Source organism: Oryzias melastigma, linkage group LG22, assembly GCF_002922805.2.
Source record: "Oryzias melastigma strain HK-1 linkage group LG22, ASM292280v2, whole genome shotgun sequence".
Classification (NCBI taxonomy): Eukaryota; Metazoa; Chordata; class Actinopteri; order Beloniformes; family Adrianichthyidae; genus Oryzias; species Oryzias melastigma.
In genome coordinates, this window is record NC_050533.1 from 23108323 (window position 1) to 23130218 (window position 21896).

The 21896-nt window shown below is 39.2% G+C and overlaps 1 protein-coding gene and 1 non-coding gene across 2 annotated transcripts; both read right to left on the minus strand.

Moving 5' to 3' along the window:
- Positions 1-3071: 3071 nt before the first annotated feature.
- Positions 3072-3144, minus strand: trnat-ugu. The gene has a single exon. It is a non-coding gene; the product is annotated as a tRNA-Thr (tRNA).
- A 3320-nt stretch (positions 3145-6464) lies between these two features.
- hhipl1 (HHIP-like 1) lies at positions 6465-21191 on the minus strand. Its single transcript, XM_024267021.2, has 9 exons — positions 20589-21191; positions 14629-15275; positions 14396-14539; positions 13955-14283; positions 11524-11650; positions 10530-10675; positions 10382-10463; positions 7599-7681; positions 6465-7520 (listed from the first exon to the last, which is right to left on the minus strand). Exons 1-9 carry the CDS (start codon positions 20886-20888, stop codon positions 6970-6972), a joined length of 2409 nt encoding a protein of 802 aa, XP_024122789.1. The 5' UTR covers positions 20889-21191; the 3' UTR covers positions 6465-6969.
- Between the last annotated feature and the right edge of the window lie 705 nt (positions 21192-21896).

Below are 21896 nucleotides of genomic sequence, written 5' to 3' on the forward strand. Positions count from 1 at the left end.
GTTACTGAGACAAAAGTGTCATGTTTTCTGTCTGTGGAGCACAGTGATGTTTGCAGTTTGGTTTACGCTGAGATGTTCTCTGGGATGGAAGACTGAACTCATAAACTCTGACATTAAGTATACCATTGTGAACTGTTAGAATTAACCCCGGAGTGAAGTCAGAGCCCAACGCATTCTCACTCCCAACTCGTCACATATTGACGTTTGGTTAAGGACCCCTCCATGTCACTTTTCAACGTTTTAGATGCCCTCAACTCGTCGTTTTTTGATTTACTGGCTGTTCCCATTAAATCACGGCTCCCCAGCCTCCGGGCCGCAAACTAGAACCAGTCCAGAACTGCGACGGGAAGCACACCAAACCCATTACCGGTACCCTAACCCAACACCAGACCAGATGCAGTACTGGACCTGAAACGGATGCAGCACCGGACGCGAACCAGTACTGGGTTAAGGTTAGGGTACCCTAACCCAACACCAGACCAGATGCGGTACTGGACCTGAACTGGACGCGAACCAGCACTTGTTAAGGTCACGGTACCAATATTGGTTTAGGGTACCAGTACTGGACGCATTCCGAGGACAAGTACTCATCGAGTAACGCATCCTGTACCACATCTTGAGGTTTGCGGACCCTTGATTTTACAAATGACCACTACGTCAAAAAAACGACGAATTACGGACGCCCGAAATGTCAAAATCTGATGCGGAAGGTGCCTTAGCCAAACATCAAAATGTGACGACTTGGGGAGGAGAATGTGTTGCAGAGCCATGCCCGTAGTATAGGCAGTATCCAGGGTGTACTCTACTTTTTCCCTTCAGTGGCTGGGTGGGCTCTAGCCTCCCGTTATCCTTACTGGGTTTAGAAACTAGAAGAATGAACTCAACCCTCCCAACACACATATACACACTCTGACCAAGCAGAGTGTGCTGCACTTCTGTAGCTCTTTAGGTGCTGAACGCTAGAGGTGTGACCCGTAAATACACCCTTGTGGTTTGTTGGGACTCACATTCACTCACGTTTCCTTTAACTGCCTTGTCTGCCGGTTCCATATGTTACACACAGCGGTGTGGTGCACGAGAACATGAAAATCTCACCTTAAACCTATTGAGGGTGAATTTGGATTAAGATGACCTCCTCTGCTAACCTTTGATTGTGTTCCTGTTCTCACCTGTCTTTCTATGCTGTAAAAGTTTAATTGTTCTCAGGATTGCTGGTGAGATAACATCCTGTTTTCTCAAGAGGTTATCATTGTTTTTTCACACACACCACCACCTTAACTGAAAAATCCACTTACTGAGACTAAAGGTAGGATCTTGTGTGGGTCTGTACTGCAACTGAACTTCTGCCTCCCCGAGCTATAAGTCTTCATCATCAGCGCTGCTGTGTTTGTCCAGCAGTTCACCCCGTCACAGGTCACCTGAGAGATGAAAGAAAGAAGAGACGGAGACGTTGAGTGTTGAGGGAAGGTAGGTCGTAGCTCATCAATTGTCCCTGCACTTTACTTCTCTGAAGCTGCAGGAAAGGGCAGAAGTGCAACCAAGACTGTCGATCGCTAATTTTTTCAAGCCATCAGAAGACTTTTAACTTTTTTTTCTTCATGTGCATGTCAATTTGTACACGTGACCTGCAAAAACTCACACCTGCTGCCAATTTGCCTGGGGGTCACTGTGGCGATTGAGGAGTGAGAAAACCAAATACACCTGAGATTAATTTAAACCAGGATTGGAGCTTGCAGAGGAAGAGAGGCTTCCTGTATGTGTTTAACATGTTCTCGAGTTTTCTGAAGCCATTTCATATCTACACTGCAGGTTCCATGATCGACATTCTCTGCAAAATGATTAACATGATTAAAACCTGATGACTTTCAACTTCACATTAAATAAAGTGTTAATTTCAGGGCAGAGTTTCCAGACTTTCATCCTAAAAATGATTTGCATATTTACTTTTTAATGAGTGATTTAACCTTTTATAGTTTGAAGTCTCTTTTTAAGTCTCTCTAAATATGCATCAAACCACTCCAAAATAACCTTAATTTAGCAACTACTTCAAAACAAAAACATAAGTGATGTTTCTTTTCATATCTGAAAATAAATTCAGGTGTCAACAATTAATTTGTAGAGGAATGTCGAGAACTAAGAGTTAAATTTAATTATAGCCTAAACAACAAACAGTAACATTTCTTTAGGGAACACATTCTTTTAAAATCATTGTTAATTAAATTAGCTCAATGAAAGAATAAAACAATTAAGACAGCAGTATGTCAGTGCAAAACTCACAAATCACTACAAACTGTGTAAAGTTCAGAAGTTAAATCTTTACTTGTACACATGGTTGGTTTTATATAATGCCTATCTGTCTTACTGAAACTAAGTAACCAGTGGAGGTAGAAGTTGAATTCAAAAGTTGTGGAAACAAAAAAATGTAAAACAAGTCTTAAAATAGACAAACAACTACTAGAGAAACAATAACAAATCCTAGAGACACGCGCGCGGTCCGACCAGTTAAGACCTCAACACAGAACAAACGAGATAATCGTGATAACACTGACCCCTAGCGGCTGATCTCTGTATATACAGCCCAAACCAGGAACGAACCGGCTGTATTTGTTTGACGGTTTTCTTTCTTTCGTGTCGTAACTTCGAGATTTATTTGTAACAATATGTCTTTACTATTTGCATCTTCAGAAGGAAGCTAACACCAAATCACAAATACGATGGCAGCATATTACCACCTCGATGACATGACAGGAGATTCAAATTTGAAAAAGCTTGAAACTTCTTTTGATATATTTTCTTCTTTAGTGCAGTATGTTGGAATGAGAACGAGGGGCCACACATCCCCGGCAAGAATGGTGTTCTGGGAATTTGTGCTCAGAATATAAATGACAGGACGGAGAAAAACACAGAAAATGGCATACATTTATTAGGGTGTTGGTTTTTAGACTTAGCTTTTTTGCGATTGGGAACCGGTCTATTGTTGGGTTTGCATAATGAAAAGAACCGGTCTATTGTTGGGTTTGCATAATTAAAACACAAAATGGCATGTAAGAGAAAACACAAATGAAAACACTAGGCCCCAGCGAGGATCGAACTCGCGACCCCTGGTTTACAAGACCAGTGCTCTAACCACTGAGCTATGGAGCCATTCCGTGATCAGCTGATCCAATATTGGATCTATATATGTTAGAGTCAACATGGTCTGTGAATATAGTAACATTAGTAATAGTGTAAAATGTCGTCCTTTGTGGAAGCCCTTTTTAAAATAACTATTAGATTTGTAAAAGAATACAAAACAAATAAAAAGTTAATGTTCTTATTCACCACAAGAGGTCAGCAACCAACATAAAAATGACATGTAAAAAAAAGTGATGGTGAAAACATGTTGTGACAGCAGCCATAAAAATTACATAAGATTTGCATGTGCACGTGTGGAATCTTGTTTCTGATGATCAGTTAGAACTGCAGCAGATTGTCTTGACCATGTCTACATGATTCAATTATTGCCATGTGATTGGCTGATTAGAAATTGTCATTAACGAGCAGTTGGACTGGTGTGCCTTAATAAGTTAATAAAACGCACCACTAGAGGTCTGTAGAGCACCCTTTTGCATTTAGTTGTGTATGTATAAATATTGTAAACACTTTATGTTACATGTATAATTAATTACTGATAATTTGATTTAAAAAAATGTATTTAAAGACTTAGATGTAGAGACTTTTTTATTATATTTCAGATTTTGTAAGCTTTAAAGGGAAACAATGCATTTCTCAGGTAAAACTAGCTCTTCTCTAATGTTTTCATTTTTTTACCTCCACTTACGGAATTATTAGTCGTGCAGAATGAGAATGAGTTCAAATATGCTATAAAATAGACAATAATATGTTATTATACCACAATAACTGAGCTCAGAGACGCAGAGCTTTGAAACTGAAAGAGAGTTTAAGACGTCCAGTAAGTAGCAGCTGGAAATGAAAATATTCACGTTGAATTTCCTTTATTGTCATGACTACAAGTACAAGCCCATGTACAATGAAATTACTCGTCTTCTAGATGGGAAAATGGACAAATACATGAAGGAAAACAGTGGCTAGAAAAAATGAAGAGCATACATCTGCATTCTTCTGTCGTCAGCACAGTTTGTTAGTGCAGAAAAAAGCAGAACAGAGAAAAAGTACAAAACAGGGAATGGGGGGGCAATACCAATGCACAAACTCTGCAGGTTTGCCAAGATTGGCATGAACGTTCGAGATTCAACAAGTGTTCTTCACATGCAAACTACATTTCACTTTCTGTGGAGGCAGACAGAGAAAGGTCTCCGCTCAAAGTAAACTGATCAAACTCTCACTGGCATCAACAGATCGACATTGTGTGTCTGCTGGTTTGTCCTTGACTAATCTTCTATCAAAACAGACAGAGTCGCTCTGAGTTAGCTTCCCTTTTTCACGCAAGTTTAAAGGTCTCCAGCACTCTGCCCCGTTGGGAAAGTGAGACAAAATGTTTTTGGCTCACTTTCCCATAAAAGCCTGTCGGTGTGAGTCTTTCCAGTCCGATGTAACTCTCCACAGAGATCCAACAGCTCACCTCTTGGAGTTTACGGCTTACAGCATGTGTCAAAGTCAAGGCCCAGGTTTTTTTTTAGTTTTTTTTTAGGCCTATTTTGGAGCTGAGCTAATATTTACATGTTACTTGTTATGGCTAATTGAAGCTTTTAGTTTCTGTTTTTTTAGGATATTTTGAAGTTTAGCTATTTTTTTTCAGCTACATGCAAGCTGTTATGGAAAACCTAAGTTTTTAATTGTTATTTTTTTTTAGTTAATATTTTAGCTGGTCATTAGCTTCAGCATTTTCAGCTATCAGCACTAGCATCTTTAGCGGCCAAATTCAGCTTGCAGAATTAAAAACTAGCATTATTGCAGGTAATGCTATATATCTAATTCATAATTATGTTAAAAAGTTACTGTTTCAAAAATGTACTTTTAGAGAGTTCAATAAATGTTTATCCTGTTGGGCCCGCGACCAAAGGTGTGTTTTGGAGTTTGGCCCCTTGTGGGATTGAGTTTATACGCCCCTGGCGTACAGACTGCCAGATTAATCAGAAATTCGCAGATTCTAGTTGCAAAAATCCGATTATTAAAAATCATAATTGACATGTTTTCACCGTCTTCCACAGACTGGGACAGACACCAACTTCCACTTGACCTGTGGATCATTGATGTATCTGGCTGCATAACTTTCATCCGGGCTGTAGGGGACAGCTAATCAAATTCAAAGACCAGTTTATCAAAGACTCAGTCCAATGAAAATCGTCTATTTTTGTGTTTTTAACATGCATTCGTAGCCTTTTTCTCATAATGGAGGACCCATATAAATGAATTTATGATTAAAACTGCGTTTCTGCGTATTTATTTATTAAAATTGCGTTGGATCAGAAAACTGGATGCTTGAAAATTCTCAGACTAATAACGCAGCTAGTCTCCTCTCCCCCTCTAGACTCCCTCACGCTTAGGTGTGCGATACATGATGAGCGTTCAACACTCGTGCTGTAGCGAAATCCGGTTCTGGCTCAAAACTGTATGACTGGATTGATTCAATATTGCTCATCTATATTATTGCGTAGCTAATGTTAGCTTGAGGCTATAAGCTTGCGTTAAACAAGAACAGAGCTCTCAGCGATGGGGAGGGGGGCGGGTTGTTCTGTGTCAACAGTCCCGCCCACAACCTAGAATTGCATTTTTAATAAGCTACCGTCACTGTGCATAAAATATGTCACAAGTTTTTTTATTTTTTGGCAAAAAACTTCATAATCATAATTAATAAATCACTGGGAATGATTTTATGATAGACAAACATATGGTTGAAGAGGGACTTTAACCCTTTAACACCAGAGCTCCAGTGTTTATGTTGTGTCACTGTAATTTTTCAATTGTTAACACTATCAACATAATTCCAGTAGATTCTGAAGGAGAATAGTTAGAAAAGTTACAGTTTGTTACGATTTTGTGTTTTAGCGTCACGTGCTGTGCCTCAGGTGTTAAAGGGTTAAAGGGTGACCAAACCCTAAATTAGCTTTTTTTACCTCTATGAATGGGGCTTTAAAAAGTGCTGGCTGTTAGTCATTGCCAAATTTTGACAAATTAAAATAAACTTGCTTAATTCTTGAAAATATAATCAAAAACTTTCTGTGTGCTGCCCCCTATAGGTTGAATCGAGGTATTACTGGTTGAACTTCGTCATTCAAGTATCACATCATGATCTGCAGCTCCAGTAAAGATAACAGTCCAGTTCCCTAGCCCCACCCCTATGACTGGATTTATCAAATTTTGGCTGTGGGTGGAGTCAGCCTCCAACTTCCCTGTTTGGTTACCCTTTAAATCCATTTTTAGAATATACAGAAGGGTGCACAAGAATGAAAAATACAGGATCAGAGGGGAAGACGGGACAAAAGAGAGTAAATCATAGCAAGAACTGGATCATTTTTGTTTAATATTATACTTCTGGGATTAAAATATTTGCAGCATCTGTGCTTGAAACAGTTGCTAGCCTCTGGATGCACTGATAGCTCCGCCCCCAGAAGCTGAAAATGTGGCACTTTTGGAACCAATTGGAAGTGATTAAAATCAAAACGTCATTTTGAGAACTTCAGGCATTTTTTGATGAACCAAAAATGTATTTACATCTTCAAGAAAATCGTACAGACAGCAAATAATCTAAATTCAGATTATTCCAGGATATTAGGAACAAATCAGTTAAATTTAAAGTTTAAATAGATCTCTTATCCCCCCACACCACTGACATAAGCTAGATCCTGAATGTTTTTAGCTGTGTCTCTTTACAATTAGGAGTTTTGACAGTACTGAACAACAATGCAACAGTTTTAGCATAAAAATGTGAAGATCTAAGGAAATTCTGTTAGATTTAACAACCACATTGACTGCTTAGTTCTTGCTGACTGTTTTCCAGTCAGGTCTTTAGGCTTCTATAACACGCTTTGAGTTGGCGCAGATGACTCCGGCATCTTCGTAGTGGGCACAGTTGTGCGTTCCCACGCCGGCATGTGTGCAGGTCAGCAGGCTGGACTCTGTCCCTTCACACTGAACATCGTCCAGAAGAATCCGCAGTCCCCTCCCTTCACCGAACTCTGAATTTCTGGATGCTTTCAAAGCGTACCGAAATCCAAGCTGTCGGCAAACCACCTCAGCATTTTTAATAGTCCACAAGTCATCGCAGACCGTCCCCCACTCGCCATTAATGTAGACCTCTACTCGTCCACGATCCTTGGCCCCTTGGTCGTCATTGACCAACCTCACCGCTCCGTTGTGGAGCTCAGGAACCGCGTCTGCTCTGTGTTTTCCCTTCTTGCGCTTGCCTTTCCTCTTAGTGCTTCTGGGCGTTCTGGTCGTTGTTGGTGTAGACGTGGTCAAAGAAGATCCAAGCTGATCAATGAGCTCTTGAAGCCAGTCGGAGGACTCGGTGGGCTGTGACTCAACCTTGTTGTTTGGTAAGTCAACACCAATCAATGCTAACACAAAGAGAAACATTTAAAAAAACAACAGAATGAGGTACATTTAACAGGTTTTCAGGATCATCTTGAACTTACTTTCTTGAGGTACAAATTTGATGAGATTGCTTTTTACTCTGACAGGAAGTGGGTCGTAGTGACACTGTCTTGGTGGAGCGCGCCTGAAAGACAAAGAATTGAGAAAAAGACTTGAATTTCATTGTTTGAGATCATTGGTTTTTCTCTTGCTCCATTCCATACTCGGACAAAATAAAACTAACAAGGCCAAGGCCGGCTTAAAGAGGTGCACCAGTTCAGATCGTCTGGGATCACGGTACAGATCTGGTGTGACAATTAACCTTTTAACACCAGAACTTTAGGTCCATTGACATGAATAGAGATAAAAACAAGGCTGTTACGTTGGGTTCCAACGAAATGACGTCAGTTCAGTCGCCATTTTTTCATGGTACGGATTTCGCCCGATTTCGCCATTGGTCCCCGAATCTAACACTTCAAACGTTTGAGGTGGGGGCACCACATGCTGTTATTGTGGCATCTGTTTCTAACTTGAGATGAAGAAAATATATCATTAAAAAAAAGGTTTAGCGAGAACATGTTAAAAAGAGACACCAGAGTAAGAATGGTTATCCTGATAAATAGAATGAGTAATAGCTGTTTATTTTTCAAAAGACGTCTATGGGATTATGGCTTTCTGGGACCAACAGGTACTTCCTTTTTGGAACGCGAGAGTGGAGGGGATGATCAGTCCAGTTCTCTCTATATACCGTCTATGTGCACACTACACACAAGTGGGATCAATACATATCTGCTAATTCTGTTTTTGTGCCGTTAATGATGCAAAGTTGATATAAAAAGCTGCTTTTTTCTGCGTCAGAATCAGATTCATGTTGATCAAGAAACGGTTGAAGAGCGATGACAGGTCAAAGAACTTGTGTTATTTAGGTGTCCCCGGTGGTATATCCAGTGTTAAAGGGTTCAAAGTCAAAGCTGGGACCTCAGTTACACAACAACCAGCGTAAAACCACAACAAAAGCCAAACTCCAAACAACACTAAGCTCTAACGACAGAGCATAGTTCAAAAGAATAAACAAAACAGTGGCTTTTTCTTTTTAGCAAGAGTATAAACCTCTCCTCTTTGGATGGGTGGGGGAGAAAATCCCTGATCTAGAACGGACCAGAACCATCAATCTTATACTGATCGCCCACATCAGGGGTCTGCACCCTACGGCTCCAGAGACACATGTGACTCTTTTATCTCTCCATGTTGGGTCTCTGGCTGAAGAAAAATAAAATTATAGTCATTTTCAAACAATTTAGAGTTTAGCTTCTATTTTGGGAACATGCTAACATTTCTTTTGCTAGTTTGTTGTCTACTGTGGGTTTTAGGCTAATTTAGAGATTGGCTTCTATTTTAGCAACATGCTAACGTTTTTGACTAATTTAGTTTACTGAGGAATTTTAGGTTATTTTGAAGTTCAGCAAGTAATTAAGCAACAAGCTAGGCTTTTTGGCTAATTTGGCCTCTAATTAATTTTTTATGCTAATTTGGAGTTTAGCTAATATTTCAGCCATATATTCTAACATTTTTGGCTAATTTGTTATCTTCTGGGGTTTGTAGGCTAATTTAAAGTTTAGCTTTTCTTTTAGCAACATGCTAACATTTTTGGCTAATTTGATTTACTGAGGAATTTTATGCTAATTTTGAGTTCAGCTTTTAATTAAGTAACAAGCTAGATTTTTCGCTAATTTGGCCTCTACTAATGGTAAAAGGTAAAACATAAAAAAAAATCTAATTTCGAGACATGCAAGTTTCTTTTTATATTTTTGCTTTTGTTCAGGCTAAAAATTTGTCAATTAATTCACATTTATAAAACAAAATAAACAAAAAAACAAACAAAAAACAAAAAGAAGGTCATGAATACAAATCCAAGTTTCTTAAATTCTAAAGTAAGACTATACGGCTCCTTCTAGGTTTTGATCAAGGATAACAGAAATCATCTTATTAAAATTCTTGTGAATAATTTGTTTAAAACAGTCCTGCTTGAGATTCTGAGTTAGGATAATTGTTCTGAATTTGTCTAATTTTCTCTACTTCTCTTTTTTTTCCTTAGTACTGTTGGTCTCCTCACTTCTTAAGTTTATTCTGTCCCCTTTTTATTGTCTTTAACCTGCTGCAGCAAAGACTTATTTAATATATTTAGAGACATTTGCTTGATTTTAATGACTTTATAGAAATTCTACCTGTAAAGCAGAGTCACAAATTCCTGTTTGACCTACATTTCATTAAAACTAATGAACTGACATTTCTATCTTGCAGTTCAGAACCCAAAATTTTACTGGGATTTCAATCTTCATATTTTGTTCATTAAATTATGTCTTCATCACAAAACATTTCTATAACGTTTGCTTCTTGATGATAGTGAAAAATCTGTTGCACCGAAACTTTTTATTTTTGGTCTAATAAAATTAAAGTCAAACTTGGATGTAAAACTGATGGATCTGACTGGATTTCCAGCCCAAGACAAATGTTCTAGTCTCAAACTTGGACCACTTTAAATCAGTGTTTAACTTTCTGCTTGAGTCCCGGTGGTGTTGGTGAGGGGGGCAGTTCAAGTTCAGTGAAGGAAGATCATGTGACAGGACCGTCAGAGCGAGCCAAGAGTGGTCTGGACCCGTGTCAGAAACAGGAAATCACACAGAGGCGGGCAGACCTTTACCTCCAACCACAATAGTAATGGGGCGCGTCATGGGGGGGTAAAAAACCATCAGTCTGAAGCTGCTTAACTCCTGCGCTCCATGGAACATTTGCACCACTGCCTTTACCGTTTAACGTGTCAGAACCAAACAGGCGAGTCGCTCACCTGGATGGATCCACCAGCTTATAAACGACTCCTGACGGGGCGGTCGCCCGCGGTACTCCAGTGGACATGAAGTACAACTCACCTGCACAAAAACACATTATTAACCTGACAAAAATAAACACAGTAATGAACACTGCTGGTCATTTACCGGATTCATCTTCTCCAAAAGAGATGATATACGGGAAATAGTTGTTGATGAGTCCAGGGAACGCACAGGTCAGGCCCATTCCCATGCAGATCTCATTATAGTTCCAGGATCCTGTGCTCGGGTCCTCCTTCAGGCTCATCAAACGTCTGCAACAAACAGTTCAGCATCTGTCCACTGTTCTTATGGACATGTTTTGTTCTATTTAGATAAGGATACAGCGGCTAACTGCATAAAGAAAGCCTTCATGTTTGGCACTAACACTGTTTGATGTTCACTGTTTTCAAAAGAGATGTGAAACTCAAAGATGGAAGAAGTTTTAGAGAATACAAATGCAAAGAAAATTACTTTTCATAGTGATAAAGGCTTTAGTACACAAGTGTGAAAGTCAAGGCCCAGGGGCCGGATCCGGCCCTTCAGATAATTTTATTTTATTGTTATTAATGGTCACATTTTATCTTGCACTTCTAACTTGTACAATTTGTACAAAATATATTTTTATGGAGGGTTAAAATATTGAAAGTTATTTAATGTTTAAGTTGACTTATTCTGGAATAATATTCCTGCCTTTTTATTATTCATAATATGATAAAAACAGTTTTAAAAATATGCATTCTGCTAACTTTTTGGGCTATTTTGGCTATTTTGAAGTTTAGCTAATATTTCACCTACATGCTAGCTGTTTTGATTAATTCAGGCTTTTCTTTTTATGTTTTTAGTCCGTTTTGAAGTTGGCTACATATCTAATTCATAATTATTTTAAAAAGTTACAGTTTTAAAGTTTTGTAACTTTAGAGTGTTCAATAAATGTTTACCCTGTTCGTCCTGCGACCTAAAGTTACCATTTAACTTTTATTTTTGCTTTTTCCTCTCCAGGTTCCAGTATTTTTGCCCCCTGTTTGCTTTAAATTATTCATCCCCATCTTAGAGATTTTCTTAACACAAAGATAAAAGCAGCATCATTTTGAAGAAGCATCTGCTGTTGGGTTACGCATACCCACTCATGAAGTCTCCAAATATGTACATGCCATTCAGGTTGGGGTATTCACAGCCGCGGTATACGTAACCCCCGGTCACCGACTTGCCCATCTTGTGGGAGTACGCATAAATTGGAAGGACATCATCTGTGGAAAGAACAAAATATTATTGTTGGCGTAACTTTGAAGGAACTGAATAGTTGAAACATATTCTAACAATCAATCAAAAAGAAGGCCATGAATGCAAATCCAAAGTTCTTAGAGGTTAAAGTATCCGGCTCGTTCTAGGTTTTGATCAGTACAAAACGAGCCCAAATGGCTCTTTTACTGTCAAAGGTTGCTGACCTCGGCTAAACCTTGAAAACTGCAGACTCATTGTTCACTTCTTGGTCTTTTGATGGGACACCTTAACCTTAAATCAGTTATAAGTTTGTGTGGTAGCAAGAGGATAATCCCAAACAGTCACACCATGGTTTCTGGTGGAGATCTTGTTACTCCTTTCTTTCTAGAGGTACAAGGTGAGTTTGAGCCAGGCATGACAGATGCAGGTAACAATACTTGAGCTCATTGTGAGGATTGTGGACTTTGGTTTGGTCTTCGTCTTGTAAGGGTTTTGGTCATGTTCAGTTTTGAATTGTCCCTCAGTCACATCAGTTTCAGTCTTGTCATGATCCACAGCCTTCTTCACTTCAGTTAATTACCTTCAGTCTATTTAAGTGTCTGGTTTTCAGGTCATCTGTTCTGTTACGCCACCTTTTTGTTGCTCCCATGGTTTTGTCATGTTTCAGTTTATTTATGAAATGTTTTACTTTTCTGGTCTCCTGGATCTGGGTCCTCCACCTATTCCTGACACTCAAATCCTGGTTTTAACTTATAGAGCTTTTAATAACCAAGCACTGGCCTATATACACTCTTTTTTATTCAGTGTTTTACTGTGAAGCACTTTATGATTTTTATCTTAAAGTGATATATAAGTAAAGATGATTATAATTATTCATATGAGGAAGAGGCATATGGGTAATTTGTTTTTTAGGTTATTCTTTGTTGTCATTTGAACATCTTCTGGTTAAACATGGCCTCCTTAACAGACACTTATTTGGATACCTACAAATTTGAGACTTTATATTTAAGAAAACTACCAAGACTTCTGAAATCATATCTTCACCATAATAAAACCTACTCCTTAAACCTCCTGCTTAAAAAAAATAATTACTTGCGTCTTTTATAATGTTCTCAATCAGACCAATTCATCGACTATATTAGATGGAGTGTGTGACTTTTGATGAGGATCTATGGGATGTTGTTTGGAACCAGACAAAGCAATATGTTTGCAATCAAGCCAGGGGATTATTACAGTACAAAGTGATGAAATCTCAAACATCACCCATGTGTCAAATATGTAAATCGGCTATAACTGACTCACTGTTTATTTCTGTCTGAAAATTTTGTCATTTTGTAGAAAAAGTTTAGGCGGAAATTAACAAATATTGGGATGAATTCAACTGTAAATCCTGATTCTTTAATTCTGGATTATGGGGACATTACTGTCGGCTCTACCTCAGATGGTATGATATCCTGTTGTAAGCCGAACATTTTTCTGATTCAGATCAGAGACAAACCTCCATCCAAAGCAAACTGGCATAGACTCGTCAATAAACTTTTTCCACTGGAATAGTTGTTTGCTCAACTCCACAAACGATCACTTCATGGACATATGGACCCCATAACTCTGCTATACCAGTCTCAACACAACCTCTTTACTAAACTGCTTAACCATTGACTAACATTTAGTATAAGATTTTTTTGTTTTCCTCAAACTGGTATCTTTAATCCTGTAAGAAGGAATTTATTTTGGATTGCAAAGCTGCAGCCAAATCTGAATTCCTCCACTAACCCTACAGCTTTTTACATTTAGTCCTTCAAATGGAGAGTTATGGAAAAATGGAGTCTTCATATTCGGATTCACACTTGATGACATTATCAATAGTAATAGTCACTGGTCAGCTATGTTAGCATGGCACTACTAGCACTTGAATATATCAGTTTTATGACTTTAAACACTGGATCTCCAGTGTTTATGTTCTTGGATTTACTGTAATTTTTTTATTATTAAAATGATAATTCCAGTAGATTCTAAAGGAGAAAGTGGCGCGGGCCGCTTTTCTCCTTTAGAATCTACTGGAATTATCGTTGATTGTGTTAACGGTTAAAAAGTACAGCATTAAAGGGTTAAAAAGGTCATGCTAAATCAAAAAGTCATTACTTTAATTTGAATGTAAACTTCTGTGCTTCAGAGAGCACTGACATGAAAAAAAACCACTTCTACTTTGTGACGCGGAACAACCTCATCGCAGAGGGCTCAGTCACATCTCAGAAGCTTACATTAAAAAATGTTTGATTAGATTCCTCAATAGAACCATAATAAATGCATGTCTTGTGAGGAATTCTTACCCAGAGAGCTGTTGGCACACAGCTTCTTATCGTAGCAGGAGAACCCCTCTTTTGCCCTCCAGCCGTAGTTCCGACCTTTCTCAATGATATCCACTTCCTCAAACTTGTTCTGCCCCACGTCCCCACAGAAGATTCGCCCCTTGCCCTCTTTGGTTTGTGGGTCCCCGCGGTCCACTGAGCACCTCCACATGTTGCGAACACCATAGGCGTAGACTTCAGGTCGCGCTCCCTGCACGTTTACAAAAGGGTTGTCTGGAGGGATTTTGTACAACGGGCCTTTTTCGTTGTCATCAACATCAAGACGAAGAACCTTCCCCAAAAGAGCTGATCTGGAAAACAAGAGGCAAAAAAATGAACCTTCTGCTTTACCTTCAAAACTTTCTTATGTTCCTAAAGCATTCAAGGCCTCCTTATTTGTCTCAAATTACAAATGAGCCTTACTTGTTTTGAGCATTTCCATATTTCCCAAATGGGTCTCCTGCCATTCCACCGTCACCTGTGAAGATGTACAGGTAGCCATCATCTCCAAACAACACCTGCCCTCCATTGTGGTTGGACGCTGGCTCATCAATCTCCAGAAGAACTCTTTGGTCACAAAAAACGTATTTTTTAGTTTTGTCACCATGAATAAAGCTGCTGTTTAAGGCAGAGCAGGAGCTGCAGCCCATACCTACCGCTCCGAGGTATGATCCACCATATTCATGTCATGCGATGACACCTTGAACTCGCTGATTCTTATTCTCTCATCAAACCCCACCTCTACAGAGTAGTACACATACAGCTTCCCATTGTACTTGTATTTGGGGTGAAAGGTGATTCCCAGGAAACCTCTCTCATCACCCTCCCAGGATGAGGTCAACACCGCCTTGGTGATGTTCAGAAATGGTTTCCCTAGTCTGGAGCGGTCAGGAAGGTACGTCCACACCAGGCCCACCTGCTCTGCTACAAAGAATCGATGCGTGCCGTCGTTGGCGTGCACCATTGCAAGAGGATTTCTCAGCCCATTAGCCACTTCCTCCAAACACAAGTAGAGACAGCCGTCTACGTCGGTCTGAACCCGCCCCAGGTCCTTGGTGAGCCTCTGGTTGCTGAGCAGGTGGGGATAGCAGTAGTCGGCATCATCCAGCTGCAGATGCTGGCAGAGACGAGTCTGGTTGTCTTTGATATCTGCTATACTGGAGTCATTGGACAGTAATGGGATGGCAAAGCGACACTTGTTCCAGATTGTGGAGCAGTAGTCGGGACAGAGTCCTGGGATGGTTCTAAGAGGAGTGCTCGGGTCCTCAGCGTCGAAAAGGTGAGCTGCATACGGGGAACACTCCTTAAACCAGAAAAATGATAGAAGATGGGGAGGAGATGAGGAGAAAGACAGAAAGTTAACAAATGTGAATCATTAGAGTTTGGTCTTTGTGCTCATTATTACTGTCAAGGCGGCCACGATTAGTCGACTAATTGACTATTAAAATGGGCGACAACTAATTTAATAGTCGGTTAGTCTTTATTTTATATTATATGGAGTCGGAATGTAGTAAAGTTGGAAGTTATAATGCCATTATGCTAGTTTTTTTTCTTACTATTTTGGCATTTTTTAAGGTTTTTTTTATACTAATTTGAAGTCTAGCTAATATCTCAACTGAATGCTAGCTATTTTTTACCAATTTAGGCTTTTTTTCAGCTTTTTTTAGGTTAATTTGGCATTTAGTTAATATTTTAGCTGGCTATTGGCTTCAGTGATTAGTCATCAATTTCAGCATCTTCAGCTATCAGCACTAGCATCTTCAGCAGCCAAATTCAGCTTACAGCATTCACTCTAGCATTATCACAGGTAATGCTCTATATCTTGTTTTTAGTTAGTTTAAAGCTAATGATGGTTAAGATGTGTGCTTTACATCCAGCTTTCCCATGATCCAATTAGTCGACTAATGGGAAACAAATAACTGATGATTAGTTGACTAATAAAATAACTGTGGTAGCACTAGTCACTAATAAACGCTTCAGTCTGAAACGGAAAAGGAAAACTGTATTTGGAGAAATTGTTGTTCACGACAACACAGCCACCAATGGTCTGAGGCAACAAACAGGTCTTTCTGAACATCAAAGGAGAAACTGCCCTCTTTGAGCTCTTTTCTACTTTTTTGGCACTCAAAGTATGTCTCCTCTGCTTCTTATCCACCATTTGTTCCCAAAAAAGGCCCACCCATTGACACACCGGTAAGACGGGTCTAGGCTGTTTAACAGAAACCCCCCACAGGTGCTAAGTGTTTGATCTCAAACACAACAAATCACAGCCAACCACAAGGATGTTTAGCTAGTGATAAAAGTAAAAACAGTTTCACAGCAAAATAACAGTAAAAAATGCACCAAAGCACACAAAAACATACAAACCTTAAGATTGTTGTTAGCTTCACGGAAAGTTAAAACAAAAAGAATAGATCAGTTTTGAATCTCTGTGACTTCCAGGCTGAAAACAATGGTTTCTAAGGCTTTTTTTGTCTAAAGGAGGGGACTCAAACTGACTTCCTGCGGGCCAATTGCAGCCCCCAAGTTACTATTTTGCGGCCCCCGCCTTGACATGAAAGTTCAATGACTGCTAAGTAATAACTTCTGCATGTCCACGCATGGTAGATGATAGCTTTGTATTTGCTTTGTGATGTTTCAGCTTACTTCTTGCTTAAAACTTTGCATTTGCTATTGTCGTGGATCTGGTCGTCAGAAAAGTCCTTAGCAAAAGTTGCTATCATCGTTAGCTCTTGTTGTTTTACAGAAAACAGAAGATATTGCTTAGTAGTAGTGCTGCCGCAAACAGTTATTTTAGTAGTCGACTAATCACAGACTATTTTTTTCTAGTTAACTAATCGGGTCATGGGAAAACTGGATGTAAAACACACATCTTAACCATCATTAGCTTTAAACTGACTAAAAACTAGATATATAGCATTACCTGTGTGAATGCTGTAAGCTGAATTTGAAAGCTAAAAATACTTAAGTTGATAGCTGAAGCTGATAGCCAGCTAAAATATTAGCTAAATGCCAAATTATCCTGAAAAAAATCTAAATCAGCCAAAATAGCTAGCATGCAGCTGAAATATTAGCTAAACCCCAAAACAGCCTAAAAAAACCTTAATAAGTGCCAAAGTAGTCCTAAAAGCTAGCTGTTACGGTTTTTTCTGGTTTCTTGTTTGTTTTTTCTGTTTGTTTGTTTTTTCTTTTTCAGTGACTCGGAACAGCTGAGAGGGGGGACGGCTGGAGCCGATCAGCTGATTGGAGGGCTGTCACCTTTTTCCCGTTTGACATGAAGGAGGCTGAGCTGATAAAAGGAGACGAGACGGCCGCACTAACAGAGAGAGACGAATAAACTGGCATTAATCTATAAATTGGACTTTCGGCTGTTTAATGTTTCGTCCTGGTTGTCTTAGAGGGTGGTTCTTGTTGCGACTGGTCCTGCTGTGTGCAGCTGTCAGGGTTAGGTTCGTAACACTAGCAGAAAGCCATTATAACTTTCAACTTTACTACACTCCAACTCCATATAATATAAAGTAACAACTAATCGACTACTTAAGTAGTTGTCGATTAGTCGACTAATCATGGCAGCCCTACTCAATAGTACATAGACATGAACAAATGTTCAGTAAACTTGTTCAGACAATGAACCAAAGATAAAGACAGTGGACGCATAAACATATTTTTGGCACAAATGGAGAGCCCATAGAGCCCAGACTCTCCCTTCAGTGGCCCCAAGGTAGAATGAATTTGAGAACCCTGGTCTAAAGACTTATCTACAGATGCTTTACATGTCCTCAGACTCAACAGGCTCCGGGGGTCAGTTGGGTTCCAAAAGATTTGGTTGTTCTTTCTATCTCCACGTCGGATTCAGTTCTAAAGTGAATTTAGTACTACATATCTGATGGTAGGACACCTTTAATACGGTTATTTAAAGGAGATTTCCTGCGCTGGTACACTGGTCCTTTGCTGGCCATGGTTGTTGAAGATCTGCCCTAAATTGTGGTCTTTCTTCCCAAACAACTTTCTTCTACCCTGGTCGGTACAGTTCACAAAAGTGTGTAGCCAGAAGGATATTATTAGTCAGGATGTGATGTCCTAAGGAGCAATAATAATTAAACTCTGGTAGATTGTGCTGTTCAGTCATGGAAAAACCTGCAGGGAATCTAAATTTGTAGAATAATCACCACTATTTTCAAAAAGGTACAATTTACTGACCTCTAATTTGGTTCTAGTTCTGTTTATTATTAAACATTACTGCTTCTGTCAACTGAGTTTTATAGTGGATGCTATTTTCATCTAAACCATGATTGTTTTATCACTGAAACATCGACTTAGATCATTTTGGCCCAGCCCTGACCAATCTGAACATTTGTACTTCTTAGTTTGTAAAGCGCCACCTGTTGGCTTACCGAGGAACTCGCTCAAACATGAACTATGTGGTGAATGGTTTTGATTTTCAAAGATAACCTTTATCATGCACCTAAAGGTGAACAAATAAAAAAAATTATAGAAACACTCAGAAAAATGCTGAGATTGATACAAATGGAAGTTCCTCTCTTTTTTGGTTTCTGCTATAGTCATGGGACTTTAACTCTATTTAACCCATTAACAACGGAGCTCCAGTGTTTGTTCTTTGATTTACTGTAACTTTTCAACCGTTAACATGATCATCGTGTTAACGGTTGAAAAGTTATGGTATGCTAGAGGTTTAGTGTTTATGCGTCACCGGGTTACGCCTCAGGTGTTAAAGGGTTAAGACTGTGATTTTGTTGAAAAATCTTGTTCATTTGTACTAAAACAGCAATCTGCACCTTTTTAGAAAAAAATCATTTTTTTTAAACTTCTCCCAAACAGAAAACGTAACATTTAATAAATGAAACCCTTTTGATTTCCAGCAGTTTGACAGCATGAAGCCTCAGCCAGTGCAGAATATCTGCACGACATATGAAGAAGCACCAAAATGTCTCCTAAAAACCAAAATGAAGGCTATGGGAAGGGTGTCAAATGAGTTTGCTGTCTCATGTAACTGTTCTGACAGTGAGACTGTTTAGCATACAGAAACATCAATGACAGAATGAATACCAGGATAGGTTAAGGTGGTCATGGAAGAACCTGAAGAGTTCTTGGTCACAGCAGTGAAAGAAAAGTTCAAGAAAATCATTTAGACAACCAACATCTTCACTGGACTAGTGAACATCACCACGGTTTGCTACAAAGATCTCCAAACTGTAAACATCTTGGCCTGAACTTATTCAGTTTCAGAAACGGATTACAAGAGGACATAGACCCTGATGACAATTTTTTTCTCAGTCAACATGGACTGCAAATAATACAGACATAGGACTTGAAAAACTCTGGTAACCAGAAGGAAAACTGTCAATCATTCACTTGAACAGTAGAGGAATGTATACTGACTTTGGAGCCTTCATGGACTAGCTTTATCTGAAACTTTGTTCAACCATGACATAGACTAGTTTTATTCGGAGAACTGTGAACTAACTATGTAACAGTGTAAATGGAGAAGTGTATCAACAACAATAATATAACTAATAATAATAATTCTGGATTACTGTAATTATCTTCTCTGATGATAATCCATAAGCACTCCATCTTTGTTTTACATGGACTTGGACTAAAGATAAATAAATGATTAAAACTGAAGAACTAGAATATAGTTATGTCCAAAAAGTAGAAAATAGTAGGGGTGGGATTGTGTGAACTTGCTTCTTCCTCACCTCATTTCAAGCAATGAATCAAAATCGCACAGATTGGTTGGTTGGTTGGTTGGAGTTTCGGTTGGGATTGGTTGGTGGGTTGGTTGATTATGGTTGGTATACTTATGAATATTTTTTTGTTTTGATTGCTTGAAATGAACCGGTTCCAATTTGCTCTATAGTATTGTACACTTGCTAATATTAATATAGATGAATTATTGATTTGAAGTAAAAAATATATATACAAAACAAATCTTTTTCCGGCAGAACGCAGCTGTAATCTTCACTGTAGACAACTTTTAAAGAATAAACTAGTAAGCTCTTTTTAGAACCAAACAATTGTTACGTTAAAAACAATCAAAGTAAGATGTTAGGAAAAAACATCCGTATGACAAAAATATTTGAAGATTTTTTTAAAGAACAAATTTGGAGGAATCGGCATGTTTCAAAATTAATTTAGACTTTATTCCCATCATCCTTTATGGGATAATTAACAAGAGGAAATCAGAAAATGTTGAATCATGAATACGTTGTTGTTTGTTTGTTTATTTTAACATCACAATCAGTAAACAACATCGAACAAATGTGTTTGGGAAAGAACTGTGACTGGAACTGAGTTGTAGCTGTGATCTCTGTGGATATAAATCATTTATTTTATAGTTTATTCTAGACTTGTAAGCAGAGTTTAAGAATCATCATAACTTCAGTCCACCAACACATTTGTTTTACTTTATTCTTGCGTTTTAACAGTCAGTGACGTCAGAGAACCTTTCATCTTCATAAATGCATCTCAATGAAACTTTGAACATTCTGTTAAACACCGCGTGCCCCTCTTCTGTTTATGTAAGAGTGGTGGAGCTGTCAGTCTGCTCTGTGCGTGATGGACAGACCCGCGACCTTTGTCCGTGCGTGCGTACCTGGCAGAGCAGCTCCATGACATACCCCGCACAGCCGGCGTATCCATGGTAATCAAAGTTATCCACAATCCGGTTGAACTTCGCCATGAGTTCTTGGTCTTTCTGGTGGTCGCAGCAGCCGAAGTCCTTGTACATCACGCAGAACTGCAGCTCCCGCCGCGGGCGGAAAGGCGGCTTGAAGTCCAAACACTGCGGGTGCGGCGCCACAGGTGTGACGCACAGCGCCAGCGCGCACAGCCACAGGAGGCCGGGTGCGGGGAGCCGAGCAATGAGCGGGGGTCTGCCTGAACACCGCGGCATGACGGCGGGCTGTGGACTGCGCGGATCCGGGCAGGCACACTTCGGCTCCCCGGGCGGACTTCGCTCTGACGTGCTGACGTGTAGCGGCCCGCTGCCAGCCTGAACCGGGCCGGAGGTCAGCCTGCAGAGACCGTCTGTGCGAGGCCACGCCCCCCAGCAGCTGCAGGAGCAGTATGGGAACCGGGACTGCAGCCAGAGAACCAGAACCAGCGCCAGTTCTACACGAGCACGGACCTCCAGCAGGGGGCGCTCCCCGACAGCAGCTGGGATCACGTGGACACATCGACTACTGGATGTGGAAGTTTTTCAAGGAGACAATAAAAAAAATGAGACAAACTATAGAAACATCTATAGTATATCAAACTTTGGATGATTAATCAAATTTGATTGTAAAATTAAACATTTAAAAGTAAAATATATAAATCGACATATGTAAATTATGCCATTATAATTACTCAAGATATTATTAATTATAAAATAGGACACATTTACATTAGTAATAGCACTCCAGCTAAAAGAACTGTTTTTTTAAAATATTAATGACAATGATAACAACAATGACACTTTTGTTTTATAGCAGCCTTACTTCCACTGTCCCATTTACCACCTAATAGTAAATGTTCCAACTCGTCCATGACATCCCTATTATGATTTATTTAACTATTTACTTATTTTTAAATGCTTATCTTGTTCATAACATAGAATTAAAAACATAAAATGTTTCCAGAAATCCTTTTACATATCACAGGTCCAGTATTGAAATATAGTTTTATTGATGCAATTAGAAAAGATTATTACAATAACTTAGAGATTATTAAGCTATTAGTTATCACAGCCTGTTATCAATTCATAAACTAAATCAAGTAATGTTTTTAAATTATCAGATTAAATATCCACCCTAAAGAAACCTCGTTTTTTTTACTAGCATAGAAGCTAACCCACTCATTGTCCACTTAAGCCAATTGGCAAACACAGGTGGGGCTAACACGAAAACTGCGGACAAACCCA